General features: G+C 33.6%; 2 protein-coding genes across 2 annotated transcripts in view; one reads left to right on the forward strand and one right to left on the reverse strand.

Moving 5' to 3' along the window:
- LOC148234004 (cdc42 homolog) overlaps positions 1-21,529 on the forward strand; it is a 151,302-nt gene that overhangs the window by 24,764 nt on the left and 105,009 nt on the right. The gene's annotated exons all lie outside the window — the stretch shown is intronic.
- Positions 558-21,103, reverse strand: LOC148234005 (solute carrier family 35 member H1). The gene is made up of 5 exons (XM_088187539.1): positions 20,829-21,103; positions 5,171-5,458; positions 3,582-3,834; positions 1,950-2,116; positions 558-1,884 (listed from the first exon to the last, which is right to left on the reverse strand). The coding sequence occupies exons 1-5, from the start codon at positions 21,018-21,020 to the stop codon at positions 1,480-1,482; spliced, it is 1,305 nt and encodes a 434-aa protein (XP_088043665.1). The 5' UTR covers positions 21,021-21,103; the 3' UTR covers positions 558-1,479.

Raw genomic sequence — 21,529 nt, forward strand, 5'->3', positions numbered from 1 at the left:
TGGCGATTTTCTTGATGACTTCTTATAGGTGTCATCCACGGTCAAAGAGTAAAAGAAAATAAAGAACATAAAATTGCAATAAAAAAAAGCAAATGCAACAATATAATTAAAATAAATAACTGAAAGTTCTTCCAAGTCGGATTGCATATGTTAATGTGAATCAAAAAAATTGGTGCAAACTGTCGATCTACTCATAATATTGCACTCGTATTATTATTTATTTATTTAAATTAAATTAACATCGTAATTTAACAGGCTACCCCCAATGCGTCACATTGATCGAAAACAATAATTGTATTATTTGAATACACAAAAAAATATGTAATTAAAATAAATACATATAAAGAAGCAAACAAAAAAATCATAAAATATTAAAATTAATATAATAATAATAATACATATATTATTATTATATTTCCACAACCTCTTCAGCGGTTCAGACTATTATCCCTGCCCAGCCCAGGACATTTTTCATTATCGACAAGATATTACAAAGTTCTAAGAATTTTCTCAACGTAATCCTCATTTAAGGGCATGCACTTTTTCTAACGAGAGAATAACTTTTTACTCTCGTTTAATGCGTACGACCATTTTACAAAAAATAACGAGACAGTGCATGATGATAGGAACAGTTGGTAAATAGGGTCAGATGAGATAACAGTGCAAATAAATAGCAATGTCTGGGAAAACATATTAAATACCAATTAAGTAGTGACCATTATCGGTAAATATATAAGTGAAGATTAATTACTATTACCAAAACCATGTTAATTATTAATATTATATAGATATCAGAGACGCATATAACGACTTACATTCCTGTGTTGTCTTAAAAATAAATTAAAGCTGTTCTTTTTACAACAATGCACTGATATGCTTTGCAGCTGTGATTAAATTGAATGGGATACATTTCTAATGGTCTGTAGGGAAAATATTATTTGATTCACGTGCAAATAACATTTTTTCCTGAACATATATTCAAAGGGCTTGGCAACAAAAGAGTTATTTTCATAAAGAAGGTTAATAATTAAATGCATCTTTAGTCACCCTGTAATATAAATGCATGTAAATACATATCGTACAATAAGATGTAAATAAAATAAACTAGTATAAAAAACTGATTTTACGAGGGTGAATCTAATTAATACAATACAAGTAATACGAATTAGGCATGCACAGCAGTAGCTTAAAATAATAACTGCATTTGGAACAATCATCTTTTTTAATAGCAAAACTCATCAATATGGCAATGCATGTCTATCACTCTAGCAAGTGTAAGAGTGTACTAGAAAGTTACGTAACAGTGCTCGTTCTGATATCAGAGTCCATTGCAGCATTTTAAAAACTGGAAAATTTGTATCGAGCACCATTGAGATTACGTAGAACATTTATGTCTTTTGTATTTTTAATCTTAGCCCTCGTATATTTCGATGATAATGTTTTACCCCCACTGTGCAATATATAAATGCATTTTGCGGTTTATCTACTAGACTCTCTCCGCTGCATCACGTCGAAGATGATGCTATCCGACTCGGCTTCGCTCGCCTCGGACTGATCGTCTTCTCTATCACAGGATTTTCCCTTGTTATCATTATCGGCAGTCAGCAATGGTAAAAAGTGTTCCTTTCTTGCGTTCCGCCGGAATACGGATAAGTCTCGGTCTTCGAAACCTTTCATCCTATCCAGTGACTCTTGCACGATGTAGTTGTCCAAAAACTTGGGCGCATAGTTCACGGTCGTCGAATGATGCTGGTTGTTGCTATTCAAAATCTTGTGAACTATGTGACCGGATATGCCCACAAGACACAGGACTAAGCCGAGTACGTTTATCTGACTGATCTGATCGCCGGTCAGTTCGACGGCCAGTATCAATATCACGATCTCCTGAAATAACCCAACCAATTAGTTGCATATATTATTATCTATTAAGATAAATTATATTATATTACTTTGAATATTCCGGCAACGGAGAGAGTCAGACTCGAAGTGTACGTGACGACCAGATATTCGCTCAACTCCATCGCGAATGCTAAGAATGCTCCGAACGATACCTTGAAGACGATCGGTGCAATGTTTTCTTCGGTCACAGACATTATGCTATTGATCAATTTTAGGCCTACAAAATTCGAATAATAAGACATCCATTCGCATTATAATTTTTAATGAACATCACAGATTAAAGTTTCATAGCTTTTCCTAGACTCACGTAAGAATATCGGGATGATTAATAGATCTATACTAGATTTGAATCCCATATGAACTCTATTATTTTTTAATTTCTATTACAGTAGAATTAGTAATTATTATAATTATAATTCCGATCGATCATCACAACAATTTTACGTGATTATTAATTAAAATAAATAGCGATTATCATATTTGTATATATAAAAAAATTCAACATGCATACAATAAAATAAAAAATATGCATAAATCGCAAATTATATACATTGCTCAGTAATAAATAATCGTCCTTTAACCTTTAGATGCAAGATGTGGATAAATCCGAATCACCGTGCGAGATGCGGATTTATCCCACGCTCCACATACAAAAAAAAAACATTTCTAATATTATATTTTTCCAGATAAAACCATGAAAATTATTTCATTATTTTTTTTATAATGTTCTTTATTAATTATTTTTTATTAAATGATTGTCAAAAACATTTATATATTTTTTTCCTTTTCCCCTCATTCTATCCTTTTTACTTTTTTAAATTAAATTCTGAAGGTGTATAAAGATGCAGCAGAGAATGACTATAAGCATATAAAAAAATCACAATTATATATGTATTTTTTTTAGTGGATAATTGACGCATTTCCTTACTTTTTTGAAATTTAATTCCGCACGTAAAGGGTTAAAAGGAAAATAAAAAAATGCGCAAAAACTTTTAAAAACAAATTTGAGAAAAAAATAAAGAGTAATTTTATATATGAGTATAAAATGTGATCTTTTGGCAATTTTTTTTAACACTTTCAATAAAATTATTTAGTATGATCGCAAATGTATCTAAAAACATAATAGTGTCTTTATTATATTATAATATCATTATTTTTTTCTTATTATTGTCGCATTTAAAATTAATGCATAGAATATTTTCAATTAAATTATTTACATAATCAATGATATCTAAAACACAAGACCTTACAGGAAAAATAAATACATACATATAAATCAAGTTATTTTATATGTGTGGCAAAAAAATGCAAAAGTATTGTACATTATAACTGATAAGCCATGGGAAATTGAAGACAATACATAATAAATTATCGCAGTTCAAAGTTTTAGACTATGAGCGCAAACTAATGTGAAGAGAAATACAATAAATTGTTGTGTTCTTGAGAAACAACCTATCAATTTAGGCTCACAGTATAAAGTGAAGAATATTAAAGATTAAGAGATGACTCGCAGTAAATGCAACTCTTCATTTTTTTAAATATTAGAACAAGAGTGATTACTTTACATAATTCCATACGAAAAAATATGGCTTGCTATATACAAGACGATGAATTCCGGAGTCATCTTATATAAAAAATTCGCAGCGGATCACATAATTTATTTTTACAATTATTAAGTATACCTTCAAATATAACTGCAAACGGCAAAACAGAAAGTAACATCCAAGGCTGTACGTAGTACACAATATCGATGGGGTTGTTAAGGCCCAGTTTCGACTTTTGCATTAGCACTTGAGCGAACGTCCATCGTAGACCGCTGGCCAGCGACGCTAGGAGTAATAGAACGAAGCCGAGCATGTCAAATTGAGTGGCTTTGTATGTGAACATTGTCAAGCCGGCGCTGATGGTGACGACGATGGCGACAAGCGAGCACGACTACAGTAACAGAAATAACAATGATTTTACATGGAAGATAGTAAGTAGATTTCAATATTTATCGCAGAGGGGACTTCAAAAATATTTTAGGTCCAGGAAACCTCAACACCAATTTTTTACGTATGCCTTTAAAACTGCTATATTTTATAACTGCAGCAATACACTTTGAAGGCGTCATTTTAAAAAAAATATCATCGAGAGCCAATGACGCAAATATGCGTCTTTTTGAAGCTATTGTTAAAAGTACAGCTTTAAATACACATAACATTGTAACTTTGTACTTCGTTTGGGTTTGCGTGCACGCACTTTTAATAAAAACTATCAAATGTCTAAAAACACATGTCAATATTGTTTGCCAGGATAAAATTAATAATTAAAAATAATAACGATGATACTGGAATAGTATTGATTTCTCAATAAAGAACATTAAAGATTGAAAACATGTTTATTGACTTGTTTTGCTTCTAATGTAATAATCACTACACAACTTCATGGATGTTTCTGCACCCTGTCATTGTGTCAAAATAGTATTTTTTATCAATTTGAGCAATCCATTAAAGATGAAATTGAAAAATAAATATTAATACTTTATTAAAATATTTCAGAATATTGTGGAAAAAAATCTTAATTAAACCGATAGAATATCTTTGGGTCATAATTAAGAAAAAAAATTGGTTGCACAACTTAATGAGTAAATAATGACTTAGCAGTATTGAAGGCTAAAGGCAAGAAAAATAAAATATTTTACGTAATTAGTGGTAATATACTATTTTAAAATAATTTTTCACCTCACAATGTTAAAATTTAATATTGAATTTTTGATAAGGTACTAATAGCAAATAATCGAGAGAGATTGCTAATACTTATTAATAAAAAAAATACTGCCATCGCAAAATTTAGTATCATTAGTTCCATTAGAAAATATAATACATAGACGAAGACTGAGACCACAGATAAAATTAAGGATCAAGAAAGCCGGGACAATGAATGAGAAATGTTCTTAGCGTAAACAACTTGATCTTGCTTTCGATAATGAAAATTGTAAGGTGTTGTGTGTTACCTGACCTCCTTATGGAGAAGAAGCATAGATGCTCACAGATATGACTCATGCTTCATATCAGTTAAGACAAAGTAAAATTTGTAGAAGTGTTGTCGTGGATCAAGATCGAGAATTAAAACATGAAATGAAAATGCTCCGATAGTGATTTGCAAAGAGCATTATTTCTTTATTTAATACAGTAGTGAACAAGATAAATGAGGAAGGAAGCGATGTAAGAGGAAATCTTTAGTAATGAGTATGGTAGAGGAGAGCTTAACAAATAATAATAATAAATACCTTTTTTTCAAGACCAAAGAGTATAGCGAACAAAAGGATGAATATTATCGTTGTTGATTTTGTCATCGTGTAAAGTGACACCGTCACGAGCTCTAGCGCCCAGTTGGAGAATCCAACGTCGATTCCGCTGGCGATCCCCGTAGGTGCGACATTCTTTAACAGCGAGAAAAAAGGCAAAGAAACTCGCATCGTGCCCGTGTACAAGAATAATATTCCTCTGATGATCGCCGAGAGGGTGAACTTGACAATTAGATGATACAGCACAACGAACAGTGGAAAGTGGAAGCCCTGAAAATATACAAATAAATATTATTGAAATGAAACAAGCAGCCAGAAGAATCGCAGACCGTGTTGTAAAACAAAGCGACTTGTAAATTGTACAATAAATAAAAAACTGATGAGTTCATGTCGTAAAATTAGAATATACTACTGACAATTTGTAAAATTACATACTGATTTCAGCTGTATCAATAATGCTTGTTTTTTAAATGAAATCGAAATTGTTTTATAATTTGGTCCGCCAGTAAAAATGTCTGATTATACAAACATAAGATAACTATAATAAAGATAATCAAGGACGTCATTTGGAGAGGGCATGTGGGAGCATTTGCCTACCTTTAAATTTGTCCAGAAAAATGCACGTAATTTAATGAAATACTATGAATCTTAATGAAATCGAAATATTAAAAAAACGATCACTGGCCAACTTCTGCCACGCCACTAAAAAAAGCGGTAATGACGTCTTTGATTCTAAACCATAAATTCTCCGGTTATCCATCAAAGAAAATTTAAAAAAGACAGTCTCGAGTCTATACCGAAAATATTCTTTAAAACATGTATTTTCAGTAAAATCATATCGGAATACGTTTTTACCAGTAGATATATATTTTTAATAGTGAAAATATAAATTATCTGACAGATGCTAGTAAAATTATATGATTTCAACTTTTCTATACATAGTAATATACATATATATTTACATACTTATCATTATTTATTTACATCCGATGTATAAATACATTGAATGTGTAATTTTTGGTAAAGTTATATTTTCACTATTAATGTCCAAATACATTTACTCCAGTAGATATATATGTATTTCTACTAGCAAAAATATAATTTAACTGATAAGTGCTAATATGCTGCTCTAAAATGTTTATGAAACTCAATTTGACAGTTACGAAACGTCCATCTGCTGTTCAAACCCAAACCTAACCAAATGAAAGGTATAATACAAATGGTTTAAGAACTTTTATTAGAACAAGTCCAAAATATAAACAAGCTAACTCATCTCTCAGGGTAAGATAAGCGGAAAAATAAGTACAGACAAATATCGCATCTCACACATTGCTCCATATTATGTCTGCATTTCGATATTACACGATGTTTTAAAAATATGATAGCTATCCTTACCGATATTACTATGGACTTTTAATTTAAAAGGGCTGATCAAAATATTTTCAAACCGAATTTTGGTCAAAAGGAGAGCGCAAAAACAATTATCACTTCTCAGAAGACAAAAATTAACGGCAAAAGCTTGATTCGATTCTAATTTACACTAAATCGTAATATTGTTATACAAGTTTTAATATACGCTAGATAACCGAGCCTTTCCACAATTTTATTGCTTTTGACATGGATTCTAAACAGGAATGCCCTCTTGAATTTTGCCAGAAAAATGCATGTAATTCATTGAAAAATATTATGAATTTTACTAAAATCGTAATATTAAAAAACGATAACTGAATAGCCAACTTTTGCCTTCCCCTCTGGAAAAAGCTGAAATTACGTCCTTAATCATTTGCGCTCGTAAGGTGAGTGGGACTCACCAGCACTTGGCTTTATATTACTCGGATGGTGCATCAGGCGCACCATTTCAATTAATGAAATTTTTGCTTTCCTGTGCATGTTTTGAATGACGTTTTGCAGTGTTGCAGACAAGTTTCAAGAATCATATTGTTGCATCCTGAGGGATGAATTGAGAGACGCATGCGCGGGCCTCTCCATTCAAGGGCAGCGCCATTGCTCCTTACTTAGCTTCCTACGTGAGTGAACGCGAAGCGGCTTCGCTGTCCTACATGCACGCGCCGCGCCGGGTTCGCATTTCGCCATCGACCTGTCCGATCGCTTCATAAGATTCCCATGTCATCTGGACGAAGTACCGTTACACGAAAAAGCATGCTTTATCTCTTTCTTCGTTGCATGCGACACCACTCCCACTTTTATTTCTAGGGGATCGGCGTCAGTTCTGGATTGTTAAATGAATAAATTTGATTAATCTACAATACCACTAACTTCATTCTATACTTTTACTACTTATGTATCTGATTTTTTTAAATTTTGTGCAGAATTTTAACGATATTTTAAATAAATATAATTATTATAGTCATTATTAAATGTATTCCTACTATTTTTGTTTCCAAAAGCAATAAAATATTTATATTTATTATAAGAAAAGAGCATTATTATATAATAAAAATAAAATGGTAAATCTTTCTTTAGAAGTGCAGGGTAACACCCCCACGGTGTATGGCTGAGAGGCAAATAGTAGTGGATTCTAATTAGAATGTAACGGTAAACCGTCGAGCTCGATAGGGAATCTTATGATGCTGTCCGATCCTGCTCTACAGCATAGTCCATCCAAGATGTCAACGCTCATCATCGTTGTTGGAAATAAGGGTGCGGGTACGCATGCGTGCATACATATACAGTTTTCCGCGAATACATACTAAATAAGAGTAGGGTGACCATACGTTGGAAATTGAATTAAAAATCATAATGTGTTATATTTTTAATATGAATTATTGTCATGTTGTGGAATTTTGTACTATTGTAATCAATAAAACAATTCCTGTAATATTCTATTGGTATTTTTATTGAATATTATATTAAACATATATTCAACATGTAGAGTGATTCCAAAACTGCTCTCATGTTTTTGAGTTAAATATGTATATAAATAAATAAAATAAGTATGAAATTGATATTTTACATTTTCCTCAACAAATTAAATTAAAAAAAGAAAAATTAACTGAACGTGTAGTTTCACATGGTCACCCTATTATATTTCTCACCAATACGTCGCGTGTGAAAATTTATCAACTGATCGCGTTCGCTTACACGTTAGCGGAGTTTATGAAGGCTTAAAGCGTCTTTTATTTTACGGCAAGGATCTCCGACCCAGACATGGAATTCGGTTCGGGAAACGAAGAGTGTACGCGTTGACAGGGGAAGCAGCGAAGTGCACAACGTCGCCCGTGAAGATCGGTAGAGGTTATGTCCAAGAGGGCGTAGCTATTATCGCAAACGGGAAGATCGGAGGCGTGCGTTGTGCGATGACCGTCAATAGATAAGCCAGTGTGACGGTCATCCACCTTGAGATACGAGCGTTGATAAAAACATGTAAGGGCTTGAGATAGTACTTGGCAACTCTCAGAGAGCCAGCGAGCCGATCCAAGAATGGATCGAGACCAGCCTAGAGATACAAGGAAGTGAGGTAGAGCTCAAAGCTGCGGTAGCAAAAATTACAGATAAGTGCTTGCTTTAAAAGCTCTAGGGGCGGCTATCTATAATACTACGCCGAGGTTAAGATTGTGCGTGCCTTCGCCAAAGATCACCTGCAGAGCCGATCGAAGCAAATTATCTGGGAGACTGGAGGAGCTCATCGGCGGCAGAAGCCGAGCGCCTTCGCCACTTCGTAAGTAGACACAGAAGTGTTTACGCAGAGAACGACGAAGACTATGGGCTTATTAGCGCTGCATGTATAACATTGACACGGGAATGGCACGACCAGTAAAGTTGCCACCGAAATAATTGTCGTTAAACCATCGCGGCAAGGTCAAGGAGCTGATCGATAAAATGTTGAGACAGAATGTTGAACGGACCTTGGGCATCGCCTAGTATTAGTGAAGAAGAAAAGTGGAGCGACCCGCTTTTGCATGGACTACCGCCGTCTCAAAGATTCATACCCTCTCCCGAGAATGGACGGCGTCATCGACCAGCTTCACGGATCTTGACCTGCAGAGCGGATATTGGCAGGTGCCAATAGCACCGAGAGACAGGGAAAAAACGTCAGAATTCGTCAGAGTTCGCCCTATATAAATTCCGCGTAATGCCGGTCAGATTGTGCAATGCACCCACGACGTTTTCGCGTTTAATGAGCCAGGTGACGCGGGTAATTGAACTAGTGTACTTGAACGATTTAATCGTTCACGATCGCTGATTCGAGCTCGAACATTTAGGTTTAGTGTTTGAAAGACTAAAAGTGACAAGTGCGAATTGTTTGGGTCAGAAGTGAAGTTTTTGGGACACGTCGCACTGTGGGGTATTTGCCCGATCCGGGCCGCCAAAATTATTTCTCCACTTTAGTTGATTCCACAAGTGTTCGTAGTCAAATATATAATATTATAAGTGTTAAAAAATACATTATTGAAAAAAAAACTTTTTTTATTTTATTTTAATAAGTATTTCTTAAATTGTAGGCCCGAGGAAGAGGAATTCCGTGTTGAACGGTCGTGCGAATTTCGCCGCGTCAAGTGTTAAAAATAAAAAATAAATTGTATATGTCACAAAGTTTGATATTTGCTGTTTTTTTAACAAGAAAAAGTATTTGACTAGTATTTTATCATACTCGGTATCATTTTCATTTTTAAATATGTGTATATTTGGTGATTCTAAACAAATTTTATTTTATTTTATTAGTACGTGATCCACAATTTGAGGTTTACTGATTTAACCATGGTGATCATATTATTAAAAAATAACAATCATTATAAAACTGTATTTTAAATTTGACGTTAACACGTCACCTAATTAAAAAGTTATAATAGTTTAAAACGTTTAGGTCCTAACTTTCGCGACTAGCCCTGTCCCATTTTTAAGAATAATGGTATGCAATGTGTTAAAAACAGCAAAAATCCGCAGCCAATTTTACATGTATCATAAAGAGAAAGACCTTAGCTTTATATTGTATATAAAATCTACATTAAGAAGTGGTGGGAAATATAACTAATGAATTCAAAATTAGAAAAAAAATAGGAAAATGTACAAAAAAATGGTACTTATTCAAAACAATATTGTGTGTTTAATATGACAGCAACTGCAACAAAGAGCTATGAAACGTAGAAATACTTACCTGCTTTATCGCAATCAATGATTTGGATTTTTAACTGTACTCAAATAAAATAATAATAATTGTCCAATGTACGAGTATGCAATCGACGCCGAGAAAACGATGCGTGCACTCGAAGGGATGACTGACTTCCGACCGATCGTGGGGGCGCTAGCGTTATGCAAGGAGTGGGGGAATTGTTGATTATTATGCGCAAAATTATCCGCTTTACAGAGCAACTTTTTTTTACCTGCGCTTAAATTTTCATAATCGACTTTTGGCCGCCCAGATCGAGCAAATACCCCACCGTGCGTCGTGTCTAGTGAGGGTGTGAAAACCGACCCAGACAAAATCGAGTGCGTGCTAAAGTGGCCAACTTCGGCGACGAAGAAACAATTACGTTCCTTCGTGGGACTGTGCACGTACTATCGGAAGTTCGTAAAAAACTTTGCGAAACCGCTTTACGAAATTACCGAAAAGTACAGGAGATCTAACCCTTTGCACTCGTAATCGTTTTTGTTTTTGGGAAAAATTAAAAATGTTAAATTCTTTATAAAAATTTAAATTATAAACGTAGGCGGGAGTGGCCAACCCAAATGATCTTGCGGGCCACTTTGGAAATGCAGCATAACTCCGCGGGCCATATATACAATTATATATCCCCGTATTAGATTTAGATAAACTATAGACATTTTTTGGAGTGAAAAATGGTGTATAGTGGCGGGAGTGGCCATTGTTGAGTGGATCTTGCGGGCCACTTTGGAAATGCAGCATAACTCCGCGGGCCATATATACAATTATATATCCCCGTATTAGATTTAGATACACTATAGACATTTTTTGGAGTGAAAAATGGTGTATAGTGTATTGGCGATTATAAAATACAGTAGGTTCTCGAGTTACGCGGTATCTACTTACGCGGATTCGTAGTTACGCGGTTAAAAATTTCGAAAATTTAAAATTTGTTATAATATCGATGTTGATATAGATTTGCGCGTAAATTTTTGTTCCTGGTTGATAATGCACCGGGACATCCACCGTGTGATCACGAACATATTAAAATAGCATTTTTGCCCCCAAATACGACCTCTATAATACAACCTATGGATCAAGGTATAACACAAAGCTTTAAAAAATATTACTTAAGGACAACTTTTAGAAATGCCATAAAGGTAACTGAAGGGCAAAACAGTATATCACTCACATAGTTTTTGAAAGAACACAATATTTATGAAGCTGTTAAAAATATTGGTGTTGCCTGGAATGAAATTGCAAAGTCTACCATGAAAAACGTTTGGAAGAAGCTTACTCCTCAATTTTTTGAAGTTGTTGAAGACCCCATGCAGGAAGATAACATAATGAATGATCTTGTTGAAATGACAAACCAATTAAATTTAAATCTAAATGAAAATGATTTCATTGAATTGTTAGAAAATCATAGAGTGGAATTAAACAATGAACATTTAATAGAACTTGAAGAATATAGAAACAACGGCGGTGATTCGGAGGAGAAAGTCAAAGAAACAAAAGAATTTGAGTACAAAAAATGAAAGAATGCCTCAATTTGATAGACCAAGGAATGGCTGGTTTAAAAGCACAAGATCCCGACATTGATCGGTTTGAGAAAGCCAATAAAGCAGTTCAGGACGCTATTTCCTGTTATAAAAATATCTATTATGAGAAAAAAAGATCTAGTGTACAATCTTCACTGGATAAGTACGGTTTCTTATTAGATAAAAGAAATCCAACACCTAAAGATATTGAAATGGAATAGTATAGACATTATGACATGATATTTTAATGAATATGTATGTATAAATATTATTTTTATGTTTCTCATTTTAGTTTGTAAAAAAAGTTAAGATTATAATGTATGTAGACATTTTACACATAGAATAAATTTTTAAAATGCTTTTATTTTCATTTTAACCTATTGTATACATACAAGAAGACGGCATTTAGTTATTTAAAGTATCGTTCGGATGATTGGGGGAATGTATTAATATTTAATACATATCGGATGAGTATTCCTCTACTTACGCGATTTTCGACTTACGCGAATTTTTCTGGAACGAATTAACCGCGTAAGTCGAGAACTTACTGTAAATATATTTTGTAAAAGTGTGATGAATCTCGCGGGCCGGAAAAATGTTCAAGACGGGTCGGGTCGCATGCGGTCCGCTTGCCGCGGGTTGACCACCCCAGATGTAGAGCATAAATATTAATAAACTAATTCTAAACACGAAGAAATCAGAAAAAAATACTTGCATTTCTCTAATTAACATTATAATTTTTTTAGGTTCTCTCAAGTACCATTGGATGACAATTCATAACAAAAAATTATCACAGTAGGGTGACAACCTATTTTAAAATATTTATGGGACCAAAAATGTTTAAACCATAAATAAATAAATATACACAAATAACAAAGACATGCCGCCCAGTTTTAGATATATCTACCTGCGAACGAAGAAAGCTTACATCGCCCTCAGAAATACAAAATTGTACCGTTTTACAACAATTAAAAACTCCACAAGATATATTTTTAAAAACTAAAATACGTCCCATCGAAGGTCAAATGAAACGTTGCAGTTAATGTCATATTATTTTATATATTTCTTAATTAAAAATAGACAAAACTTTTAATGAGTAGCTGCACAGTACATATTTGTTTGTAATTTTATAAAATTCCAGCTAATAATGCTTAAATAGCACATTCATATAAATAGATAAAGTGATGCACGAAAATGGCACTACATTTAATAATATGTGAGATGTTGATTTACTATAAATTAAGGAAACAATTATGTACAAATATTATTTTTTATTTTTTCTTAAATCCCCCAAGTTCAATTAGTGTATCAACTCGTCAGTGTAAAATAATCAATAGGTTATATACATTTTGCGGTAACTTGCGGCCCATGACATTTATCATTTGGTGGCAAATATCGTTATTTATAAGGCACACTATCATTACTAGTTATTATTTTGAATTTTTCTGATGTGGTGCGATTTGTTCGAGGTGGCGTTTCTTCGTCACTATTATTTGAATTGCCTGTATTCCATCTTCGATTCACGGTAAAAGACCTAATTTCGACGTCACTTGCTTCACTATCATCAATAGAAGATGAAAAATCAAACATGAAATCCTCCCCATCACTATCATTACAAAACATATTATTATCACGATCACTATTATATTTATTACTGTGTTTTTACAACAAAATTTAAAAAAATGAAAAAAGCAAGTAATTAAAACAAAACTATCAATCACTATAGTCTTACTTAGACACAAATTACGGACACCCGAGACACTGTCGAAAGCACAACAGGCAATAAAAACGTCACCGACGCGTGTCTACCGAAAGACTATCGCAGTCTGCTTTAGCCGCTTCCTCGGTGTGGCTGTATAGCCGATTTTCTTAGCGCTCACGTTTCATAATTATTATTGCGCCGCATCTACCGCTTTGTTCTTTAGTCATGAAAGTTTTATGTCTCGTTCGTAAAACTGTCTGACCTTTTTGCCAGTTTATAATTGATAATGACGTGACTCTCAAATTAAGTTTAAAAATGCAAGATTAAGCAATTATACATAAAACGTATTTTCAATATAAATTCACCTATAGTTTTTTGCACATCACAAAAAAAAAACATTGATTTAATGCAAGTACTTTTTAATCTGTTTTACGAAAGAATTGAAAGAAATCTTGCTTTTTCAGAGTACTGAGTTAAAATTGTAATTATAATAAATAAATATAAAACTAGAAAATATATTTAAAATGTTGTCTGAAGAAACATGATTTTTTAGTTATTTTTTCGTTGTTGAGCTATGAATGCCATTTTATAGATTATGTGCTTTCTCTACCTTATAGGTATAAAACATTAGATGTAAGCAAGTCGCCATATTTCAAATTGAATTGTAAAACAATTTTAATAAACTTGTTTTGGCTTTATAATCGCAATCGCAAAGATTTTATGCTGTACGCGCACTGCGACTAATACGTCGCTGGTTTCATTTAGTTTCACAATGGATTAGTGATGGGACAGTACTACAAGTAACATGAAAATCAATATGTGATTATCCGCGTGAATTTCTCAAGTATTATAGAATGAGTAAAATTTTGAATATTTACTCGATGTGATTGGACCAAAAATTACATATCATGACACAAAATACAGAATCTCAATCTTGAGGTAAGTACCGTTTTAAAATTATAAAACAAACAAGTTGTAATGAAATGTGTGTAAATCATTACAAGCTGCGATGCTACCAGAAAAATACTTGTGGGTAAATGGTAAGCTAATGCTTAAAACATAAAACACTGCTCTAATTATGAGAGTTCTATAATCAGCTTGTCTGTATCAATTGCACTGTTTATGACACCATTATCACAAGATTCGTCAGCTGGATTGTCAGACATTGTATTTTACGGTACCAAAAAGAAACGCTAAGGAAGACACAACACAGATAGACTGGCAAAATTTGAAGTGCGATCGAATAGTCGCTAGTAGTACATGCAAGTCCATGTCTGTCAGTGTGACTCATTTGAAAATAGCAACAATCGCGTCGCCATAAATATAGGTCTGGTTGGGATTAATTGCCGCGATATTTTCAATTTAAAATAATGGGTTCCATGTTAGCTACTAAACAATTGCGCGATTACAAATCGCAAGTGCGCGTCTAGCCTTAGCGAAGAAACGTGTAATATCAGTTAAATTTCCGTAGAATCGTGCAACGTTAAGCTTCCACTTCACTCTCCGAAAGTAGGCGACAGTTGGCCAAGGACGGGAAATATAATGTGAAAATTCGGGCTTACTTCGGTCGAGATCGGTTGTCCCCGCGCTAAAATCTCTCGCAAGTTCTCCGAGGTCACCGCGAACGGGAGGTAAAATGGGGGTAATTTGGGTCGAGGCGGCCGACTTCGTCGCCTCCGAAAATTCCCTCGCTTTCCGAAAGTCATACCCGAAAACGCTTCGAGCGCGAGCGGCGAGATACTTTCCCTTTCGCTCTCTCGCGTGACGAGAGAGAGAGATAGAGATGGTTTATCGCAAACTGAGATAGAACGATTCAATTTTAATATAGGCGTCTTCACGATCGCGCCACTGTTTGGTATTTTTGCCCGATCTGGACGGCCAAAATTATTTCTCCACTTTAGTTGATTCCATAAGTGCTCTTAGTCAAATATATAATATTATAAGTGCTAAAAAATACAATTATTTAAAGTATTTCTTTAATTGTAGGCCCGAGGAATAGGAATTCCGTGTTGAACGGTCGTGCGAATTTCGCCGCGTAGCGTAAAAAAAAAATTGTATATCTCACAAATTTGCTGTTTTTTATTAAGAAAAAGTATTTGACTAGCATTTTACCATACTCGGTATCGTTTTTTTAAATATGTATATATTTAGTCATTCCAAACAAATTTTTATTTTATTTCATTAGTACGCGATCCACAATTTGACGTTTACTGATTTTACCACGGTAACCATATTATTAAAAAATTACAATCATTACAAAACTGTATTTTAAATTTGACGTTAACATTTCTTTAATTGTAGGCCCGAGGAAGAGGAATTCCGTGTTTAACGGCCGTGCGTAGCGTAATAAAAAAATTTAGCCGCGTAGCGTAAAAAAAAAAATTGTATATGTCACAAATTTGCTGTTTTATATTAAGAAAAAGTATTTGACTAGCATTTTATCATACCCGGTATCGTTTTTTTTTAAATATGTGTATATTTGGTGATTCTGAACAAATTTTTAGGTCGTAACTTTCGCGACTAAGCCCCGTCCCATTTTTAAGAATAATACATTTTTAAGGTATGCAATGTGTTAAAAACCGCAAAAATCCGCAGTCAATTTTGCATGTATCATAAAGAGAAAGACCTAAGCTATATATTGTATATAAAATCTCAATTCAGCAAATTGACTTTCCATACTTTTCCTTAAAAAATAATAGAAATTATTCATTAGTTGCACACTTGAACGTTTCCTGTTTATTATTTATTAGTGACAGTGAAGCCTCGATTCAACATAAAATGTCTTATTTACTAACATTGATCTATTCCGGTGCATTGCAATCATCCACCATCTCCTTTTTCTCCATTTGGCTTTAATTTTTTTTGTGTTTAAAACACGCACGTAGTTATAATACGCGAGGTTGAGAAGCGTGCACGCGTATGAAATTCCCGGCTGTGCGAACGCTCTTCGAAAAACTGCGACCTTGACCGACTTCGGTCGAACTTCCACTAGGACAACTTTCGGAGAGTGAAGTGCGGGTATTAGCATATGCATATCCATATGTACAGTGGCGGCCACCTAAATAAGACACTTTTTACAAAATCATTTTTTGGCTCGTTGATGATTAATTACTGCGTAACAAAATATGGGATTGGAAAAAAAATAGTTGCGACACTATCAGTGGCGTAGCTATGGGGGGGGCGGACCGCCCCGGGCGGCACTTGCTTGGGGGCGGCATATTCGCGATGGAATCGTCTAGTGTGGTTCTTAACCCTGAATAAACCAGAATTGATGTAAATCTACGAATAGCAAGAGCTTACCAATAATCAATTTATTATTTTAAGAAATACCGATTTTATGTCCCTTCAAAAAAATGTATGGGGGGGCGGTAATTTTAAGGATTGCCCCGGGCGGCACATACCCTAGCTACGCCACTGGACACTATCGACTAACAGTTTGACGCGCTATACTGATGCATCCGAGATTTAGTACCCTTGCCTTTCTGAGAAGTCCAAAACGGCGTATTGTAGAACATAGTCACTATTTAAAGGGAATCATTGTCTAATGGATAATTTTTACTTTTATTTTCATTTCGAACGCCGTGATATTGATTTATTTCATTATAAGGATTAATTAAAATAATTTAAATTTATAATAAATAGTGTATTTACCTAGAATATAATTTTAATTAAATAACAAATTTATTATGGGGAAAAGTGCACAGTGTAATCTTTAAAAAAGAGAAATAATTGTGGATTTAAAAAATGGCAAAGGTTGGTCAGTGTAAATAATATCAGACTAATATAAATAAATCAATATGTTAAATTTATAATGCGTTAAAACATTTTAAACACATAAAACCTGTGAAAACCTTGAACGTAAACAATGTCCAAAAAAGCTTTGACACGTGTGGATCGAAAAATAATTAGAATTTCCAAAGAAAATTCATTAAAAACTGCTGTAGACATTAGAAAATAAGTAAATCAATTAATTGAAAGTGGTATAAGTGTTAGAATAGTGCGTAGAAGGCTGTGTGAAGTAGAATTATCCGTCAACATTGCTCGACGTAAACCATTAGTGAAAAAACACAATTGCATATTACGCGTTAATTTTGCTAAAAAATCATTTAAACTCGATAATATTAGGCTGGAAAAATGTTTTATTTAGTGATGAATCTAAGTTCAATAGAATAGGCTTTGATGGAAGGCAATATGTTAGAAGATATGTAAACGAAGAGCTCAACCCCAGAAATAGCATAAAAACAATTAAATTATTTATTAAGTATTTAATGAATGGTTCACTAATTGCTTTGTATCGGAAGTGGATTTTAAAGTTCTATTGATTGTTGCCAATGCACCATGTCATCCATATTTGGAACATTCTAATGTACAGGTACTATTTCTTCCACCCAACACAACAAGCATCATCCAACCATTGGATCAAGGCATAATTTCTACTTGCAAAAAATATTACATTAAGAGCACTTATCGATATATTGTGGGTAAACTAAGAAATGAGTCAGTGAAACTAACTGACATTTGGAAAAAATCTATCTTGGACTGTTTAAATCATGTAATAAGACCACAAACTTTAAATGAATGTGTTGCAGTCAATAAAACCATCAAAATATCGACTGTTTCAGCTGAAATAATTTCTTTAACAAATAAAATTGGTGGGGAAGGTTTTGAAACATTTACCCAAAATGATGTCGATGAATTACTTGAGGATAATGTCATGAATGACAATGATATTATAGGTATAACTCTCGATACCGTCGAAGAACAAGAAAACTAAAATGAATCGGAAGAAGATGAAACTCCAGTCACCTCACTGAAGTATAATTCGAGAAGGTCTTCAACTTTGCAGTAAATTGGCAAACCGTTTCATTGAAAAATACGATAATTCTGAACGAGCACTTAAGTTTCAACGCGAGCTTCAGAATTGCTTTTCTGATATCAGGAATTGTACAAAAGATTAGCAAAGCCATCGCAAAGTTTAATAACTGATATTGTCAAATGAGGCTAATTTTATTTGTGAAGAATCATTATCTAAAGGACAGAGATCTAATGCGCTGACTATCTCTGCTAGTAATGAAAGTGAATTCGAACTAGTTCGCAAATTATGCCGAACACTGTCATATAGCGATGATGATTCTAAAGAAAAAATGTGAAAAAAGATTAAGTTTTTTTTATGAAAATTTTACATAAAAATTTAGAAGGAATATGTTAAGATTATATTTTTCTGAAATTTAATAAACATTTTTATGCGATTTTCGGTAAATAGATATCTTCAATACCTAACCACAGGACATTTTTTTAAACAAAAAAGGTGACGGAACTCACTGCTTGTCAAGCTTTTTACTAAAGAAAATTATATTTCAATATCATTTAAATGAAATTTAAAGCAGCTTTTCCTATACCACGAAACGCATGGTGTGAAATGTACAGCAGCTCTAGCACATTTATAATAGGAACGCATTTAGGACCCTCTTGGATTTTAATGGAAAAATGCATGTCATTTATTGAAATACTATGAATTTTAATGAAAGCAAAATATTAAAAATAAAACATCACTGACTGGCCAACTTTTGCCCCCCTCTTAATGGAAAAAGCAGAAAAAAGCCCCTGATTTCAATCCATAAATTTTAGGTTATCTTTCAAATAAAATCTAAAAACAAAAATCTCGAATCTATCCCGAAAATATTTTTAAAAATATGTATGAAATCATATCGGAATACATTTTCACCAGTAGATATATATTTTTACCGGCAAAAATATGATTTATATGGCAGGTGCTAGTAAAATTATATGATTTAAACTTTTCCATACGTACTAATATGTACATTCATATACTTATCATTATTTATTTACATGCAATGAATAAATGGTTGTATTTTTCAGTGAAGTTATATTTTCACTAATGAAGTCCAAATACATTTTCACCAGTAGATATATATTTCTACTGGCAAAAATATAATTTAACTGATAGGTGCTAGCGAAATCATAAGCTGTTCTAAAATGTCTCTGAAACCCAATCTGACAGTTACGAAACATATAATAAATTTGTTGTTCAAACCCAAACTACAATGGAAGGAAATTTCTCTATCAGGAATATTTCCACTTTTACATCCTAACATTACAGCAGCGCCTTCGCTTGCTACCGAAACTAAATATTTTTTTAAATAATCTCTGTCATCCCATAAAAATCAAGACATTGGAATAAGTTTGCCGTTACGTTTTCAAGATCGATTAAGTCATAAATGAATCGATGAATTCATTCCAACACTTTCGATACAGCATCGAACATACACAATGAGGGTGTTTTTTTACTTATGACATAATTTTCATTCATCAATTATCAATGAAATTATATTTTTCGATTAAACAATTCCTTTAAATACATTTTTTCTCATTTCGTCTGAAGAATACTAGAATATTTCAATTCCACTCAGTTCTATAGAATGCTTGATTTTTCTTTACTACTTTAAATACACTTCCAATTTTTTTTGCTGTTATTAATTTTTGCGAGATTTAAAAACATGTTTTTAATCATTTTTTTCAGATATAATTTTTAACGCTGCATTGTGTGCAGCAGATTTTCTGTGATTCATTTTTTTTTCTAAGTGAGCTAAATCGTAGCTTCTTATTTTCCCTAGAATATTTGATTTCATTGGAGTTAAGCTTTTACACTTAAAAATAAGGAAAATGAAAATAATGATGTCATATTTACGTAAAAAATAAAGAAATAAAATATTCCGATGATTGTCAATAGCTGCGCATGTGTATTCAGTAACACTTGCTTTAGAAACAGTAAAAAATAACGTAAAAATGTGCCAAAAAACAGTTGCATCGCGTTAAATGACAAAAAAAGTCCTGCTTAACCGTATTACATACATTTTTTCATTCATAAAAATTTCTAGAGAATGTTGAGAAGTGAAGTTAAGAATTCTTATTGCTCGAGAAATGAAAATCAACGAGAAATCAGAAACCCTACTTTCGATAATGTAAGGAGAAACAAATAAAAATTAAGTATTTTTTTTTTGAGAATTATGCATTAAATATAACCGCATAAAAAGGTACACATAAAAGGAGACTTGAATCGCAACCATATAATAAGGCTCAAAAAATTGATGTGTGCGTTGACGATGTTCATGATGATATGAATATGAATACACACTAACCGGATGAATAAATGCTAATCGCAACGTTAAATAGTAGGTAATGATCACGTGTGTTTAGCTTTAAAAGAATGCGGACTAATTGGATTCGATCGTAAAATGTTAAAGTACGAAATTCATATATGAGTTTATAGACCTTGAGAAGCCACCGCTGGTAGAAAGTGAGTCCGATGGAGAGAGTGAAGTACAGTAGGATGAGCATCAGCGAAATGACAGCCTTGGAGACGCAAGGCCTGCTGCAGCGGCCGTTGTGCGCCCTTGCCGGAGGACTCTCTTCGCCCTCTGCATCGTCCGTCTTGCAGACTTGTTCGTATCGCGCCGACGGCATGGCGGTGGGCGGAGATGAGGCGGTTGACTTGCGACCCGGCGCATATGTTTGCTCTGACAGTCACTACTAAGTTGGCGACTAGGGACGTGCCGATACAGAATAGTAACGCGATGGTCTCGGGATTACTAGATTGCCTGTCAAATTAACGGTTATAATCAGGACCGATTTTTCGCAACATAGAATCTGCAGACTGCATATAGAAGGCAAATATCATAATAATCATTTGGGGGCATGCCTAAGGTGCTAGACGTCGCTTTTGACGAGACGATCCCGATTTTTAACAATTTGTTCCGCATCCCGCGGTGCTTTAGAAAGTTTAGAAAGCTGCGCCTCTCTGAATGTTGCTCTAAACTTTAGAGTCTAAAGCATTTTTTAGAACATGACGACCCCTCCCTCCCCATCAATGCTGTCCAGCTTCATGAATGTTAAAATCTGGTCATCTTAGGCGTGCCCCGACATATAAGTTATTCGGAAATTAATGTCGTTTAAAATGCTTTTTTTTATTGGTA

The sequence above is a fragment of the Plectrocnemia conspersa genome, unplaced genomic scaffold, assembly GCF_051122295.1.
Source record: "Plectrocnemia conspersa isolate PC_06_02 unplaced genomic scaffold, ASM5112229v1 ptg000006l, whole genome shotgun sequence".
NCBI lineage: Eukaryota > Metazoa > Arthropoda > Insecta > Trichoptera > Polycentropodidae > Plectrocnemia > Plectrocnemia conspersa.

Bases quoted from the DNA above. Each gene is read 5' to 3' on its own strand.
- LOC148234005 (XM_088187539.1), bottom strand. From the start codon at position 21,020: ATGCCGTCGGCGCGATACGAACAAGTCTGCAAGACGGACGATGCAGAG. The intron at 5,459-20,828 runs GTCTATAAACTC...GTATATTTTCAG, and splicing joins ACCAGCGGTGGCTTCTCAAG to GGCTTCCACTTTCCACTGTT. The intron at 1,885-1,949 runs GTAATATAATAT...GGGTTATTTCAG, and splicing joins CCGTTGCCGGAATATTCAAA to GAGATCGTGATATTGATACT.